The sequence below is a fragment of the Dryas octopetala genome, chromosome 8 (genome assembly GCF_963921425.1).
Source record: "Dryas octopetala chromosome 8, drDryOcto1.1, whole genome shotgun sequence".
Classification (NCBI taxonomy): domain Eukaryota; kingdom Viridiplantae; phylum Streptophyta; class Magnoliopsida; order Rosales; family Rosaceae; genus Dryas; species Dryas octopetala.
In genome coordinates, this window is record NC_141373.1 from 10,017,111 (window position 1) to 10,034,696 (window position 17,586).

At 36.1% G+C, this 17,586-nt stretch overlaps 2 protein-coding genes across 6 annotated transcripts; one reads left to right on the forward strand and one right to left on the reverse strand.

Annotated features, from left to right (window-relative positions):
• Positions 1–421: 421 nt before the first annotated feature.
• On the reverse strand, positions 422–7,699 carry SAE2 (SUMO-activating enzyme 2). Of its 5 annotated transcripts, none has more exons than XM_086254449.1 (12): positions 7,472–7,699; positions 7,294–7,370; positions 7,065–7,154; positions 5,844–5,927; positions 5,543–5,761; positions 4,106–4,207; positions 3,176–3,634; positions 2,783–3,012; positions 2,066–2,159; positions 1,781–1,963; positions 1,577–1,674; positions 422–1,061 (listed from the first exon to the last, which is right to left on the reverse strand). In XM_086254449.1, the coding sequence occupies exons 2-12, from the start codon at positions 7,324–7,326 to the stop codon at positions 725–727; spliced, it is 1,929 nt and encodes a 642-aa protein (XP_086110575.1). In that variant the 5' UTR covers positions 7,327–7,370; positions 7,472–7,699; the 3' UTR covers positions 422–724. The 5 variants fall into 5 exon arrangements, with proteins under 5 accessions (XP_086110575.1, XP_086110574.1, XP_086110572.1 ...); XM_086254448.1 differs by having other exon boundaries at positions 7,465–7,699; XM_086254446.1 differs by having other exon boundaries at positions 7,294–7,698.
• A 1,305-nt stretch (positions 7,700–9,004) lies between these two features.
• LOC147277051 (protein CHROMATIN REMODELING 35-like) lies at positions 9,005–17,248 on the forward strand. Its single transcript, XM_086255043.1, has 8 exons — positions 9,005–9,135; positions 9,313–9,364; positions 12,009–12,265; positions 12,402–12,644; positions 12,783–12,971; positions 13,538–13,702; positions 15,074–16,830; positions 16,930–17,248. The coding sequence occupies exons 2-8, from the start codon at positions 9,337–9,339 to the stop codon at positions 16,931–16,933; spliced, it is 2,643 nt and encodes an 880-aa protein (XP_086111169.1). The 5' UTR covers positions 9,005–9,135; positions 9,313–9,336; the 3' UTR covers positions 16,934–17,248.
• The last annotated feature ends 338 nt before the right edge of the window (positions 17,249–17,586 follow it).

Below are 17,586 nucleotides of genomic sequence, written 5' to 3' on the forward strand. Positions count from 1 at the left end.
GATGTAACCCCAGATGACTAGCACTCAAAAAGGCTCAGGACCAATAAGCCTATTTAGAATATTTATGCAAGAAGTGCTTTTGCTTGGTGTCATTTTTATCAACGCTACCAGAAGTGATTTTAACTATCTAAAAATCATTTTTGTCATACCTACCGAAAGTAGTTTTAACTATCTAAAAATACTTTTAAACCTTCCAAAACCAATGCGAAACGGGCACTTGTTCTCCTGTATAAGATGCTACTGCTTCAATAAAGAAAGTCTTGGTTGTATAACCTTTTCGAACTGCTAAAAGATCAGTTTCAAATAACTATACATTTTTCCATTGCGGTGGTTTATGCTACAAACTTTGCTGCTTTTCACCACTTGATCCAAACGTTTTCCAAATGCATTGATACATACAAATGTCTACAAGTGAGAGCTATTTCAAAATGGACAGCAGGGGTTTTGAAATTTCATGGTCATTTGTTCAGTCACTGATGTCATTTCAGGTCCATTTTCCAAGTTCTGGTTCTCTTCATGTTACAATGCTATTACTCTGTCAAACTAAGTTAGGAAGATGCACATTACACTTTTAACCACAAAAAAAAAAAGGGAACTGAAAGACCATTTAATTTTCACTGGCTCGACCTATCAAATAATTATGAGTCCCAAAAGAATCAAAGCTTCTCACTAAAGGTACAAAATTAGGATTGAGGCCTCCCACATTTAAATCCAAGCAAGAACTCTATTGCAACCTCATCCTCTTGTTGGTGGCTAGATCCCAATCATCAAACATGAGAAGGTCATCATCATCATCAAGAACTTCCAATTTCTCAGGATTTCTTGTATCACCAGCACCACTTGATGTATCTGGATTGACAGCCTCGGAAACCTCGGACAGTTTTCTTTTGTTTCCAGAAGTAACTTTAGCCTCATCATTGTTTTCAGCCTCCAGTGTTGATGCATTTGATGTGCTTCCAGCATTGTCAATAGACTTCTTGTCATCCTTTACTACTGAAGGAGGATGAGTCCATCCAGAGAGAATCATTCCATCAGGTTCCTTCTCCTCATCAAATTCCTCTCTGTGAGAAATCAAATTTAAATCAAATAATGAAGTAGCATACAAGATAGAATAAAGAAAATAACATTCTCCCCCACCCCCATAATAAAATAAAAAGAACAAAAGGATTTTCATATCAGCAATTAGAATAAAAAGTTGATTATAAAATCTGTACATATATTTACAAGCTTCAAGCAGGATGAAACAGATCTTAAAAGAAACAGAACAAATTTAGGGAAGTAATTTACGGTACATCATAATCACCTCAACAGCCACTTGGTGCCTAGTGGATGGGGGAGAAGCCAAACAGGGGGAAAAATAATATGGAGGATGAAGTGCATTAATTTCAACTAATAAAGTTCCCAATTGCTTATTATATCACAAATAGATTTCAACTTCTAAGGCTAGGTGAAGCTTCAATTCTGTGAATCAGGATGGAAAGCCATCCATAACCTTGTATAACTTATAGATGTTAAGAAGCATTTTTAAATGTTATATTGGAAGCTGTCAATCTTGCATATAAATTGGATAAAGAACCTGTGCTTGATATTGATTTTGCATGATAGTTCTTGCTGAAGATCCTCAATTGTCAGCATGGTTCCACTCGTAACTGGAGTTGGAAGCTCAGATAGCACCTATGATTATATTTAAAAAGTTAAAAAAGACAAAAGAAAGAACACACATACATCATGTGAATACACATTGGCAAGTCATCATTAAACATGGGAAATTATTTTTTACCTTATCAAGGTTTGTTGCATAATTTGCAACCATGTCTTCATCCAGGTCATCACCAACTTCATAAAGAAGGGCTGACCCATGCATAATGAGTGGCAAGTTCATCCCAAGCACGGCTTTAACAATCTTTTCAACAAAGTCCCGCAACTTTGCACGGTGAGTATTGATCTCCAACGATAGTGGTGTCTGCTTACAATCATATTGCATGAGTGCATATTGCAATTATACTTTAAATGTCAGCAAAAAGATCCCACAAAGATAGAACTCAGAAAAGAACAATTAATATACCTCTGAACAGACATAGCAAGACTTGTTAGCTTCAAATGGTTCCACTGGCATGAGCAGCAATTTGGTTGCTGGATGTTCCAGACAATAAGTCATCCTACATAGCCCACTCAGATCAGGGTAGAACAAACCAGTTGCAAAAAGAGTACAGTTAATACATTTACAAACGAAACTTTGCCGAATCACCTTCATATGAGAACATTTAACCACATGTCTGACATATTGTTCACCATTAGTTTTAAGTTTCCATTTTACGTAATTGTAAAACTGGTATGACTTCACCCAGAGAGAAGGAAATTGTAAATTACCGAAGTAGAATCTTCCTATTAGTTCTATATGCAAGCCAATCAGTGCAAATAAAGCATTCCAGCAAGATAATGAAATACAGCATTCCTTTTTGTTTCCTACCCCAGTTCATAATTCTCCCCTAACATATATATGATCATGGCTTAGCTCCTTGATGCCCATTAGCAAAAGTATGGATGTTAAGAGTGTATGTGTGTGTGTGTGTGTGTGCGCGCGCACATGGGTGTGGGTGTGAGTGTGCAGATACCAGATATCAACAAAAAAATTAAATTGAAAATCACAAAACCAAAAACAGACATTTTGACAATTTTGAGAGAAATACAAAATACAACCATAGAGGAACATATTTTTCAGCAAAAAAGCAAAAAGAAAAGGAGCACATTTTTAATTAGAAGTAAGGGAAATTGCACACACCTATAATTCTTTATATCATTTTTCAGCACCTTGATTGCCTCGATGACAATCAAACCAGCAATGATAGCATTCGTTGTTGCAACAGCATGAACAATATTACCTGCAATACCTTTAGCTTCAAAAAGGCTATGCAATGGGATTCCAAAAGAAGCAGCCCTTATATTTGCAGCAGCAGTAACAAATTCCACTGCTAGCTGATCATCTTTATCAAAAGTCAGATTTCCAATATCCTGCAAGTCAACCAACCCCCCAGGTTTAAAACAAAAAACAAAAACCAAAAGAGAAAAGAACATTAGATTTCACTTTTGACATATGGAAAATAAATGATAGAGATACAAGGGCTCTCTTTAAACATAGAGATTCAATACTTAAATACAGAGAGTTCAAACTAACCTTTCCCCTTTTCACGAAAAATAGTTTCAAAGCCTCAAGAAAGACTCTAGAATTTTCCATGAGGCACCATATATCCTGTGGATTCTTCATTCCTAGAGATGTCATGGCAGATACTGAATACAGATCATTGGTTGCACCGTTTTTTTCCATATTTCCATTCTGTTGAGTGAGATCATTAGGCATGACATCCCTACTATAAATAGGCTTTGGTCTATTGCGGTTCTTCCATGTCTCCTCATTAGACAAAGCTACCTCAATGTTATAACCAAATACATGATCATATATTCTCCTTCCATACTGCTCAATGTCTTCATCTTTTCTATGTTCAAAAACATCTTCTGCCTGTTCTGATGAGCTAGCACCATCGCTGGAACGCACATTCAAATCATTTGCCTGATTCTTGTCCCCAAACAACTTTGCAAAGAGAAGCTCCTTCGCCCATACAATACAGTGAACAAACTGCAAATTTCAAAATATAAAATCAAACCCTAGACCCATTGAGCAGGGGTTATATTGACAATGACCATCCTCCCAGAAAACTAGCAGAAACCATATAATCTTAATTTTCTAAAGTATAACTGTCAATAAATTTTTAGGCAAAAAATGTCATTAAAATTCCAGACAGCTTTTACCAATTACATATCAATTGAAGTGTAGCAGAAATGGTAGTGCAAATACTTTCTGAGACATACGAACTAAAACCAGCTTAAATACAGTTACTATTGATGATTTCCATATAGTTTCTTGGTCCCTTGGGTGCCGTTACCCATAGATTCCTTTGCCTTCATTTTTGTTTTTTCCAGATTATTAAATTCTCCCCGTGGTAGAATTAGAAGTTTTAGTTCACAGGATGTAAAGACAACTATTATGCACACATACAGATTTTTATTTACAACCAAGAAAAAAAAACCAATAACCACGTGTCAATACCTTTGATGGAGTACTGGTAATGGTACAGACAGGATAAGTTTTTGGAGCAGGTTTTGGCTGACATTCATAGCACTCTGTTCTTCCCTTCACATGTACAGTCACCTGCTTTCAAAGTTTCGACAACTAAGTGAAAAGGGGAGGAAAGTACGAACACACACAGAAGTAACGGGAATGAAGCATTTTACAAAACAAATCCAAGAACAAATAGAGTAATCAAAATGATATGGGACCATTTGAATTTGCTGGTCAAACACAATGCTGACTTAATTCCACAAGGGTTCCTCCAAGAAAAAATCCACAAACTTAAAATACATATACATGAAATAATTCACTCCAAAGCTGTATCTAACCACACACTTAAAAATGATAGCTGACTAAGTATTTAACATTATGCAAGAATTACGTAAATGGTGTAATTAATGGGAGATATTGAATTCATGTGACTATTCCCATATGATTGGAACAAGAGCAAAAATGATAATGATGAAAATGACATAATTGATGGTTAATGTAACTTCCATGACATTAACTATCATAAACAAATACTTCATATATAGGTTCCTTAGCTTATGTATGTATCCAATGAAGCACATGAATGTTTAGATAGAGGAAAAGTAGTGGTGGTGGAGAGATTGACAAGGCATTTTGTGGGAGGGGTTGGTGGAAGGAAAAAAGGATTGTGTAGCAGGATGAAATGTGGTGGCTCAGGAAAAGGAAAAAGCTGTCTTAGGGTTAGGGAATTTGGTGAAGAAAAATGAAGCATTGCTTGGAAAATGGTTATGCAGGGACTTCTTATGGGCATCGCTATCTTCAGAGTTTAGGGACTTCTTTTCTGTTATCTTTTCTGGTTGGACAGGGGCTGTATCTTAGAGTATCTTTTGTCTTTTCTTGATATTCTTAGGTGGATGTACTTATTTTTAGGTGTTGATAAACTTTTGTCAATGGGCACCTTGTCCTATGCTATGTACTATTTAACTTAAATATTCAATGACAGTACGTCTAAAAAGTACAAAAATAAAAATAAAAAGATAGAGAACAAGTAGCGCTGCATGAACTCAGATGAAAACAACCCATTATGAAACTCATTCTGCAACTAATATAGGCACCTTCCGGATAAAAACTCAACATGCCAACTACACATGCAGCAAAGGAATTATCTTTCCAGATCTAGACATTTTGGCAGATAAAAAGTCAGAAAGTTCACATCTCTAATCATCAAACCAATTACAATTTTACATAGTTCATGTTAACTCTAACACTGTCTTTACTCCCCACCAATCCCCCCCCCCCCCCAAAACACACACATGCATGCACTATACGACGGACAAATAACATCAGACATTCACACAACGCATTATTGGATGTGGTCAATGTACAAAATTATTTCAAATAAAAATAATCAGCTTATTGCCAGACAACTCTAAAGCAATAAATCACCTGTCCAAGGAATCCAGTCGTTCCACTTTCAATTAAAGGAACATCAGCTGCCAAGCATACACGATTCACATGTCGCCTCGCATCTAAGTTGTCAAGTCCATTCAAAACGACATTAAATTGCTTAAAGAAGTCCACATTGAAGTCAGAATCCTTAACATTCGCATGGTATGGAGTAATGCTGATGTGAGGCCTAAATTTTAAGACAGCCTCCCGAGCAACCTGTTGAAAATATCCATGAAAATATTGTACATAAACAATACCTATTTAAATAGACAGCAAACAATATTGTAAATATACATACTTTGGCCTTCGATTGCCCAACATGTGATTGTCGGAAGAGGAATTGTCTGTTGAGGTTACTGACTTCTATAGTGTCCATGTCAATCTACAATTTAACAAAATCAACTGCACAAGTGACTAATTACCAAAAGCAACAAAGTAAACCAGCTCATTCTCGCCTACCCACTGAATCTAGAAAAAGAATTTGGACTATTTCAATTTGATGGTCATGACCAGAAAACTCAATAAGGGAATTATTCAATGTAGTTGATAAAGTAGTTAAGAACAAAATATAACCCAGACTTCCAAACCCAACCCTCTATACCATAAAAAATTTTCTCTATGGTTCATGCTTTCTAAATTGGACATACCCAATAAGTACTGTACAAATATATGTTTTTAACTTCTTTTTTTTTTTTTTTTGAGCTTTTGTCAAAGTGGTAGGAACCCCATCAAAGAACATATCACCCCAAAAGGAATGGTCAGAAATGAAGGTAAATACAAGAGTTGAGCAGGTAACTCTGAAAAAAATGAATACTTTAAGTGCATAGAAAATTAATCTTCAGTGCCAAGTGGGTTAGAGGCACTTCAAGGAAGCAGCCTGACTAGCACTAGTCAGTTCGAATGCATTATCATAAAGTGCAGAGCAGTAATTCAGTCCAAAGCATTTTTCATTTTACTAAAACGAGCAATCCTGGCTAAACCTAAGGCCTAAGCCTCATGTAACAAGTTTCCAGCACTCTGATTCCTGAAAACATTACGATAATTTCATCAAATCCTTATCAACTATCCTGGTCCTAGATTCTTCAAATAATGTCTTAACTCTTATATTTACAGGCATCGACAACAACAATAACGATGATGAAATTAACAATAATAATTCATCATTTCATTATTTTTTTGCTCTTAATTGACACATGATTGTTACGTATAGAGAGGTCATTCTGTTCGAAAGCAAAACAGTTGCAGAAAGTTGAACTATAATTTTGGTACTAAAAGAAGTATTCCCTTAAAATAAGTAAACCCTCCAAAACCTACACATAAACCATAACCAACAAACATGTGAGATATGAACACAAATGAAACCCTAGAAGCCATAAAACCCATAAAAAAATCACTAGTACACTACCTATAAATATAAGGATATACCAGAAACCCATATACAATACCCCCAACAAAATTTAAGAAAAAAAAAAGGAGAAAATGTTTTAGAGAGAGAGAGAGAGAAAGAGAGAGAGCGCACAATATGGATGTCTTGGAAGCCAGAGAGAGCGAGAGTCTTGAGGAGCTCGCAGCCAATACCACCAGCCCCAACCATGAGTACTTTCGCGCCCTACAAAACCCAAAATCATATTTAAAAAAAAAAAAAAAAAAGTTCAAAATTTCACTCGAATTCGAGCAGGGAGAGACGTTGACGGGTGGTTGGGTTAGGGTTTTAAGAGAAACCGCTTCTGGGTCTTCTTCTGCAGTACCTTTATAGCAGGTGTGTGGTGCTGGGAAGCCATGGGGAGTTGAAGAAGAAGCCAGAGAGATTAGAGAGAGAAGAGGACTGCAACAGTGAAATTGAACTAACTTAATAGCAGCAATTTGTCAAATACCCATAAAAGAGGGAGAGAGAGAGAGGGGTTTGTGGGGAATCGAACTTGGTACGTGAGAGAGAATCTTGAAATGGTGGGTTGTGTTGTGGTGGTCGTGACCCAAGTGGGTTTCGAGGAAGGAGGCTTTAAGCCTTAATGGGCGCCAAAAACAGCATAAAGTGAAATTTCACATAAACTTCCCTCCTCTCTCTCTCTCTCTCTACTCTGCAAAATGGAGGGTACGGGGAGGTGGGTCTTGATGAGGTGGTGTTTGCAAAGAGGAGTTTGTGAGAGTTTATGAGTCCACCATTTGGGGTTAGCGGGTTTTGACTCTTTTTTGCCTGCCTTGGTTTAATTCAGCATTTAAATATAGTATGTATTGCTAGATCCGTTAAAATAATAATACTTAGAATTTTACGCTCTAAAGTGATAATGTTTTTTTTTTTTTTTGGTATGTAGTAGACGGGTGTGTTCAAAATATAAATGTGACTGGAGTTAAAGGGAAAATATAGTGTCTTGTGGATATGATTGTTGAAGTTATATTTCACCTTAGAATGAAATATCAAGTTTACCCTACTAAAAGCAACGAAAGCATCTTAAAAATTAATGGGACATTGGTGTGATGTCTACCAATCTACCAATAAACCTTCGGTAGTTTAGTCAATACAAAATCCTTTATTTAAATATGGTGTTTACAACTTGCATAATCCAATTGAATCAAGTGCGTGTCTTGCATCCAGTTGTTAACATCTTGACACATGAATTATTGGGTTGTTCTATGTATTTTCGTCGTAAGACCTCTAATAACATCTTGACACATGAACTAGTACATTTGAAACGACATTGTCTATTAACTTAATAATACCATTAATTATCAATCTATCAAATATGGAGTTTTTGTTGAAAGTAATAGTATTTCGATCTTAATTTTTCCAATATAGAGACGTGTTTTGTTCTTAATAACTCCAATAAAAACTTTATTTACTCTTACATCATTAATAAATAAACACATTTTGCAACTTGATATATTTTTATTACGTCAATTATTATGATAAATTATTTTTTCTATAATAAGATATTAATAAACAATCTATTAGTTGAATATATTCCTTAATCCAAAGTCATTATTTTATCAAGCCAATTTGACAACCCAAGGTAAACAAGAGAGTAGAATCTTTTGAGCTCACCTAACTTCAGCTCACCAAAATTTGTATAAGATCAGATGTTGCCTCAACCTTGCCCAATTCACAATACCTCCACGTCTATCCCATTTTCAACATTCAACGCAATGCCAAACAAGGAGTCAAGGAGCACCATCCAACTCTACTCCGCGGGAGGAGCTACAATTCCCGATATCCAAACAACCCCCAATCCCTGCGGGACCCGCAAAGCACCTTCGTATTCCAGGCTGACACAACAAATCCATTTTTCTATTTTCTATTTTCTATTTTTCATTGGCAATGACGTCGCAGTCACCACACGTCATAATGACCAATCAGATTCCGCCACCTCACGCGCTCGCACGGTACACGTCGCATGCACGCAAGGCTCCTCACCTGCGCTATTGCCTTGTACGCCTGGTCCGTTACTTTCTTGCACACACACACTGAGCTGTACGGTAACGCCTACGCTCACTGAGACTGTATATATCAGAGCAAGGAGTGTGGCATCTCAGACTCAAAAGCCGAATTTGAGAATTTGAGTCTGTGCTTCGTTTTCTGTATCGCTAATTCGAAGGTTAATTCTTTTTTAACCTTAATTTCTTGTTTTGTTTTTTCAGTAATATTTTTTGAGCTCCTAGTTCAGTTACCATCACCAACGCTTTCTGATACGAAAATGGTGATTTTATTTTGTTTTGGGTATTTTTTATTTGATGAAAAAAAACTAACTCTTTATTTATCTGCTTGTGCTCAGTGTTTTCTTGGATTTTGACGAGCCATGGAGGCAGAAGTTGGTATATCACCTGGTAATTATATTCTCTTATTATGAAGATTACCCTCGGGAATGCTATTTTTTTTTTAAGGGTATTGTGTTTTCATGCACAATTTTGCATATAGGGTTTTTTTTTTTTTTTTTTTTTCTGCTTATTATTTGCATTTTATGAAAGCTTTACCCTGGGAATCACAATGATTTTTAACAATATGACATGTATAATGCAATGGATAGAGATGTAGTTTACCTTTTATTTTGTTCAAATGATCTGAAAATTGTATTATTTGGGCATTATAGTAAATATAATCACAGAGAGAGAGAGAGCGAGAGAGTTATACATATATGTAATATGAGTGACAAGCCCATGATTTTTTGTCACTCTGAGAGAAGTTCAGGTTGAGCTAGGGACAAAACCATTATTGAATTAGAATTTGTGAACTCATGTTTTGATTAAAATATTGTTTATATATTAAACATAAATTGATATGGAAAAAGGACTTTGAGATTAAGAAATTGAGTACTTATGAAAATAGTAGAGATTGTTTTGGTATTGTGGCCTTCTTAGGGCCAATTCGGTATTGCTGGGGTTTTTGAGAAGCTATTGTAGAAAAGTTTAGAAGAACTTATTGTTTTATTTTATTTTGGATGTGGACACAATAAGAAGTGTAACAGGTTTCATTAAACATGGGAAAAGGCACAACAGTCTCTGGAAGCATCACTTTGTGCTGCTTCTCAAAGTTGTCTGTTGCAATTTACCAAACAGTGTGAGAGCTGCTTCTACTGTGAAGTAGTAGCTTGCCTTGGAAAGCCCTACTATAGTTGTCTTTGTGGTTATGGTTCTGGGCAACATTGTGAATTTTATTTAGCACATGTAATTCACCAAATAAATAATTTTTTGATATTTGCAAATACTAGCCTCTTGACACGCCCTCTTGCATGTGTCAATAGGCTTTTTTTACTCTGCATTCACTCAAAAATATTATAACTTAAGTATTATTTTGAAAAAACTGCAGTAGTGTTTTTTTTGTTTAACTTTATGACCTGTTTTATTGTATTATTACAATTTTCTTAAAATTTGTTTCTTTTTAATCTTACTTTCAACAAAGAGTACTTTTGGAATTTCAAAAGTTACACCAAAATCCAAATTTTCCCTTTATAATATTATATATAGATATAATTCCAAAAAGTTACACCAAAATCCAAATTTTCCCTTTATAATATTATATATAGATATAATGTGTAGATACATATCATGGAAAGCTAATTCGCATACTCCTTTTTATTCTAGGAAGGCTTTTGGTTTAATTATGTTGGCAAATTTGGAAGAACCATAATGGAATTTATTTTAGCAATCAAATTTGATTCAATTAATTTCTTTGACAACGTAATTGTAACTGGTACGTAGGCAATCTAACATGGCCATTCATATCCATGCAAACACTACTGCCCTTCACATGTCTGCCCTAAAACCCTTGCAAACCAACCCACTTATAGCCACCTCCACTGTTAAAGCGCTCATTTGAACCCACTGAGATGTCAATTTTGGGTTCAAACAAGTAGAAATACGAAAAAGAATGTGGGCATACCCTTCACAACCTCATCTTCACAGTCAGCATCTTCCATAACTGCTTTTTTTCTTTTTGCTTAACTTTATTGTTTTATTTTACAATTTTATCCTTAAAAAGTACTTTTTTTTTTGGGTTAACATATTGTGTTAGAAAAGGGTATTTTTGGTACACCCATTTTTTTATGAAGCTTGTGACACCAAAGGTGAGGCTTGGTGGCTTTATAATAGTAGAGATTTTATGTTCCATTAGAGTTAGGCAGTATGGATATAATGGAGTACAAATAATCATAATTTTAAATTTTAGTATTAATATACTGGTTTTGGCTCCATAAGAAAATTTCTAGTTTTGAATGCCTTAGGTATGGTTTTTTATTGTGTTATAAATCAGCTTATCTGATATGCAAATAAAGAAACATATATAAATTCAAAAGAATGTTAAACAAAAAAATATCTCTCAACTGTTATAGTTAATTGTTATTTTGATTTTAAATTCTGTCTTTCACCAAATTCTTCTTGTCACTACCAATATATTGAACTTTAGGTTCAGCAAAGTGTACTCTGCCTTCTTGCTGAAACCAATAGTATAGCTGAAACTGAACTTCAGCAAATGGATTTCCATTTTGTCATTACGTCATTTCTGCAATTATGTCCTGCATTCAAAACATAAGGAGTAATATTGTTAGTTTGGAGCTTTACCACACTTATGATTGTGGTACTTCTATGTCCCGTATTTTCATGCCTGGCAATATTCTTTTGATAAGAAACACATTTCTATGAAGTAGCTAAACAATATCTATACATTGCTTTTATTATAATTGTTTTGGATAAGCATATTGTTTTTTGATTCATCCATGTTTCATTGCTTTAGGATGCAATTGCATGTGTCCAATTAAGAAATCACACAAAAATTTTCCACTTGTACTATTCAAAAAGGAAGAAGATGAAGTTTTCACAAATAATTTCATCTTCTTGCCTGTTCTGCTGCTGGTTTGGATATAGCTAGATGGTTTTCTGAACTTATGAGTTTCTAAAATTGATGTACTATTTTTCTTATTTTACACATGTTACTCATTTTTTGTGTATTTGTATGTTACCTTTCACTTGAGCTTAGGTTTGTATTCCAAGGGGCATAAGAGGCTGAAATCATCTTTTGATAGAAAGGATTGTGATAGCACGGTCTTGTTGGATTACACTGATCCATTTGCCATACCGGGCTTGTTGGAGAGGTTAGACTATGGCAAATATGGAAGCGCTACAAAGGACATCGAAGCACTTGTTGCTCGGAAGATGCAAACCCTGAGCCCTTATTTTGCCAAATACCCCACACTATCAAGTATACTGTCGGAAGAGGAACGGCAGAGTAAAAAGGTTGGTGTTGCTTAGTTTCAGTTTTTGTGTAGTTTTTCTATTTTCTTCTCTCAGTGGATTTCTTGTCTACTGTTGGTGTACTTTTGCTTGCTGTGATTAATAAATTGTCTCATTTCAAAAAAAAAAAAAAAAAAAGGTGCCTAATGTCATTGATTTGGAGGACGACGATGATGAACATATTGGCCCAGCAGCAAAGCCTGTTGTAATTATCGATTCAGATGAGGAACAAAGTGATCAGAGACCTTATCCTTCCCATGATGTTGTCTTATCACAACCATCGTATCCTTACCAGGAGGTTGTCTTGTCACAACCATCTAATCCTTTCCAGGAGGTTGTCTTGAAACAGCCACCTGAACAAGTTTTAATGAAGAACCCAGTGGTATGTATGGCCTATATGTCTTATGAGATGATGTTTTGGTGCATATTCTCTGATCAATTACAATTTTGCTCGTAGTTTCTGTATTTCATTGTTCCCATTTTTATCCCATTTGTCAAATGATTGGTTGGACATGTTCAGATTAGGGACTTTTCTCAGAACAGAGCTCCAGGAGAAGAAGCAAGTCTGTCTGGTGAAATTGAAATCAAGAAAGATACAGGTGTTTATGTTGGTGGAGAAGATGATGAAGATCATGAGGCTGATACTGAACAAGATGATGGTCTGGGAGATATTTGGATGGAAATGTCGATGGCATTAGAATCTTCTAAGGTATTGTTTATACATTCTTTGAAATAACAGCATGTTTTTGTTGTTGTTGTTGTTGTGGTGGTGTGCGTGTGTGTGTACTTTATGTTCTTCTAACTAGGAAGGACCTGCTTGTGTGCCCTATGTTTAGTGGAGATTGTGTCAGCCCTCTTTGCTTTGAAGAAACAGAAAATAACAACTTCCATCTCTGATCTATAGCAAATGATTGTTTGTGAACAGACATAACCAGTTGATGTTTAATAAAACCTTTTCTTTTCATTTTTTCACTTTTTCCATTTAAACAGATTCATCGCGTGAACAGACCCAAAGATGATCAAAATTTAGGAAAAATAACACTAACCTTATTAACGAAACATGATATAAAAAACCAAACCTGCCAGTGAATGGTACATTTTTCTAAGTTTGTTCTCTTTATTCAATTTCATTGGAAAAGGGTCTCAAAGTCAAATGATTGGTATAAGCCTAAGGGTTTTGAATCTTTTGTCCTAAAATGTGTGATTACTTTCCAAAGTTCCATTTCATAGTATTAACAATTACCTTATTTTTTATTTTTTTGCTGCTTCTGATAGGATGTTGCTGTAAATCCTTCATCTGAAGAAAGAATGAGTGAAGGTGGGGAGGACTGTGACTGTGATCATTCTTTTGTCTTGAAGGATGATCTTGGATATGTTTGCCGCATTTGTGGGGTTATTGACAGAGGAATTGAGACTATATTTGAGTTTCAGTATAACAAGGTATGGCTTCCCCTTGAGTATCTATAATATCACAATATTACTATTATCAGCTTGCTAAGTTGCTTCTAGAAAAAAGCCATGCATGTGTGTGCCGTTTAGTTCTCTTGGATATTCAGTGGCCTGCAGATAATAGTGATGTAGGATCTTAAATAGTACAACTAAACCAATAGGAAAGCAAGAGTTTAACAGCCCTTGAATCAGCTGTCTCGTATGATAATTTTTTAATTTATGTGTTATATTGCTTGCATGTTAGTTATGTTTCAGCATGCATACTTCGGGGCCTGTAAACCCCCCTCCACTCCTCCTCCGTCCCCTAAAAGAAAGAAGAAGAAATAATAAATAAATTGATGCACATTTATATATATATATAGGTCGAGAACGTCTTCAAATTCGAGAATGGGATAGGACCTTTAGCGATATTTCAATAAAGTTTTTTTCTTGAAAATAAAGACATGATGGCTGCTATCTATAAGAAGTCCAACAGAAATTCCAATAATTTAGAAAATAGAGAGAACCAAGATGGAGAGAGTAGCTATATTCCTTGATTTCTTTAAAAATTCTCTCTAGAATGGGAAAGTGCCCACGTCCAAGCGGGTGGTGTCTCTCGTGGCTTTCATCTCATTTTAGACTAATTCTTTCATTCTAATTATATTTTTAGCCATTTCTACCATTGATTCTTCTCGGTTCTTTCCATTTCATCACAAATTTACCATTCCTTCCGAAAGTTTTCAGATCCAGTTGATTTTTACTATAGCTCTTTCTTATTGATGCATTTTGTGGAGTGAGGATGTTTTGGACCGTATTCTTTAAGATTGGGGGGAGGAGGAGGAGGAGGATCAGAGGAGATCTACAACTTGAGGGCACCAGTTAATGCTGATAAAGTGCCAAACAAGGGTGCTACTATGGCATTTTAAGGCATGCTTGGAGCGATATAGGGGAGGTAAGGATTGTGGAGGTCAGAGATAGGGTATTTCCAATTCTGGTGAAGGAGGAGATGGAGGCCAAGCAGATTCTGAGTAGTGGTTCTTGGGCTGTGATGGGTCACTGTGAATGTGGTGCCATGGCTCAAGAATCTGGCAATTGATGAGTTGTGCTTCTTGAATATTACCTTTTGGATCAGGATTCAGGGACTTCTTAACATAATGGTAATTTAATGCATATAGAAAGTGAATATTTTGTTACCGGTCTGCCTGGTTGAACTTCTTATTTGTCTTCAATTCTAGTTTCTATATTTGCCTAATTGTCATGTAATCAAAGTCATAAATAGCTGGATCTGCTAAACACATTGGAAGATTTTTGATGTGTTAATTGCTAAATGCCTTATTCTAGTTAGTAAGTCACGTACTATCATATTTTGTTTTATTCTTTCAGGTCAAGAGGAGTACAAGAACTTACATGCCTGATTCTAGGAATGCCAAAGACAGAGAGTCAACTGAGATGGATGGATTTATATTATCAGAGGATGGTTTGGTAATAACTGGAATAGCTGCCCACCCAAGACATATGAAGCAAATGAAACCTCATCAAGTGGAGGGTTTCAATTTTCTTGTTAGCAACTTGGTGGGTGATAATCCTGGTGGTTGCATCCTTGCCCATGCTCCGGGATCTGGAAAAACCTTTATGATAATTAGCTTCATGCAAAGTTTCCTAGCCAAGTATCCAAATGCTAGACCACTGATTGTTCTTCCTAAAGGAATTTTGGATACATGGAAAAAGGAGTTTAAAAATTGGCAAGTAGAGGATATTCCATTATATGATTTGTACGATTCCAAAGCAGAAAATCGGTCACAGCAGCTGGTGGTGTTGAAACAGTGGGTGGAGCAGAAGAGTATCCTTTTCTTAGGGTACAAACAGTTCTCCTCTATTATTTGTGATCGGGAAACTAGCACGGCAGCAACTTCTTGTCAGGAGATATTGCTTAAGGCACCTTCTATTCTTATTCTGGATGAAGGGCACACTCCAAGAAATGAAAACACTGATGTGTGGCAATCCCTTGGGAAAGTACAGACACCTAGAAAAGTTGTACTTTCTGGAACCATTTATCAAAATCATGTCAAGGAAGTATTCAATGTTTTGAATCTCGTTCGCCCTAAATTTTTAAGATTAGAAACTTCCCGACCCCTCATCAAGCGCATTATGAGTAGAGTGGATATTCCAGGTGTAAGGAAGCAGTTCAAAGCTGGTGGAGATTCCGTTTTTTATGAGCTAGTGGAGTATACACTACAGAAGGATCCAGAGTTCACAAGGAAAGTGAAGGTCATACAAGATTTGCGTGAGATGACTAGCATGGTCCTTCACTATTATAAAGGAGATTCCCTAGATGAACTACCTGGACTTGCTGATTTCACTGTGGTACTAAATCTCACCCCCAGGCAGAAGCATGAAACAGAAAAATTAAAGAAGTTTGCAAGGAAGTTCAAACAAAGTTCTGTTGGGAGTGCTGTTTATCTACACCCAAAATTGGCCTCCTTCTCTGAGAATTGGGCTGTCACTGATGACAAAGTGGATGAGTTGTTGGAAAGAATAGACATGAAAGAAGGAGTTAAGGCGAAATTCTTTCTCAATATGCTAAGCTCATGTGAGTCAGCTGGTGAGAAAATTCTAGTTTTCAGTCAATACCTCCTACCTTTAAAATTTTTAGAGAGATTAACAGCGAAAACAAAGGGTTGGAGTCTTGGGAGAGAAATGTTTATGATCTCAGGTGAGTCAAGCTCGGAGCATCGTGAGTGGTCCATGGAGCGGTTTAACAATTCCCCTGGTGCTAAGGTCTTCTTTGGCTCAATTAAGGCATGTGGAGAGGGAATATCTTTGGTAGGGGCATCTCGAGTCATAATTTTAGATGTCCATCTTAATCCCTCAGTGACCCGGCAAGCAATTGGCCGCGCATTTAGACCGGGTCAAAAGAAGAAAGTATTTGTGTATAGACTGGTAGCTGCTGATTCCCCCGAAGAGGAAGATCATGACACTTGCTTCCAAAAAGAACTAATTGCAAGGATGTGGTTTGAGTGGAATGAGTATTGCGGTTATCGGGATTTCAAAATGGAAACTGTGGATGTGGAAGAGTGTGGTGATCCCTTCCTCGAAAGTCGTCCGTTGCTGCAGGAGGATGTAAAGGTTCTGTACAAAAGGTTTGTATACTTGTACACTTATTGTCTTCATTGATTTCCAACATCTAAATCATTTTGTTGTAATGTCCTAACTATTTTTTTTTTTTACAACACTTTCAGGTAGGTCCTTCTGTACAGTGGGTATAATTTAACTGATCCAGTAGGAAATGGAGCAATTACAGTGGGTATAGCTGCATAGGGTGGTGTATATTTTCCAGATGCTAGAAATTCAAGTAAACCAAACAAGTTTCTGGGCAGAAGAAAATGGAATGAAAGATACGGTGTGTATAGGATTGTCATGCAATGCTGTTTCTTTCTTTTGAAATCTTTGCTTGTTCAGTATTGTCTGAGACGTATATTAGGTTGGTACCTTGTAGGGTTTTTCTCTTGATTTTTGAAGCGGAAGTTTATGTTGATCTGGTTTGGCACTTTGCTGCTTTTTCTTATTTTTGTGTTTCTGCCGCTAACTATATGCGTCCTGCGTAGTTTGCGTATAGAATGCCATGTGCCCCATTTGGATTTTCCTCTTAACAGAACTGGAAAACTAAGGTGGATGCGAGGGAGCGAATAAACAAAATCGTTTTTTACTAGCCATTAGGTGAATAGTTTTTTGTTTTGTTTTTTTTCCCCCTAAGATTAGAGTCGTCTAGAGAAAAGTTGAAGAAAAATCATGTGCCCCATTCAAAATTTGGCTTGTTGTAGACCTTTACTTTCCTTTATAAGTTTTATGTGTATGTTATTTTTTATTTTTTTATTTATAAGGGAGACTAAAGGGAA

Coding starts and splice junctions, on each gene's coding strand:
- SAE2 (XM_086254449.1), bottom strand. CDS start 7,326: ATGGCTTCCCAGCACCACACACCTGCTATAAAG. Junction 5,928..7,064: donor GCTTCCAAGACATCCATATT/GTGCGCTCTCTC, acceptor GTTAAATTGTAG/ATTGACATGGACACTATAGA. Junction 2,160..2,782: donor AATGATATAAAGAATTATAG/GTGTGTGCAATT, acceptor TGGGCTATGTAG/GATGACTTATTGTCTGGAAC.
- LOC147277051 (XM_086255043.1), top strand. CDS start 9,337: ATGGAGGCAGAAGTTGGTATATCACCTG. Junction 12,266..12,401: donor AGGAACGGCAGAGTAAAAAG/GTTGGTGTTGCT, acceptor AAAAAAAAAAAG/GTGCCTAATGTCATTGATTT. Junction 13,703..15,073: donor TTGAGTTTCAGTATAACAAG/GTATGGCTTCCC, acceptor TTATTCTTTCAG/GTCAAGAGGAGTACAAGAAC.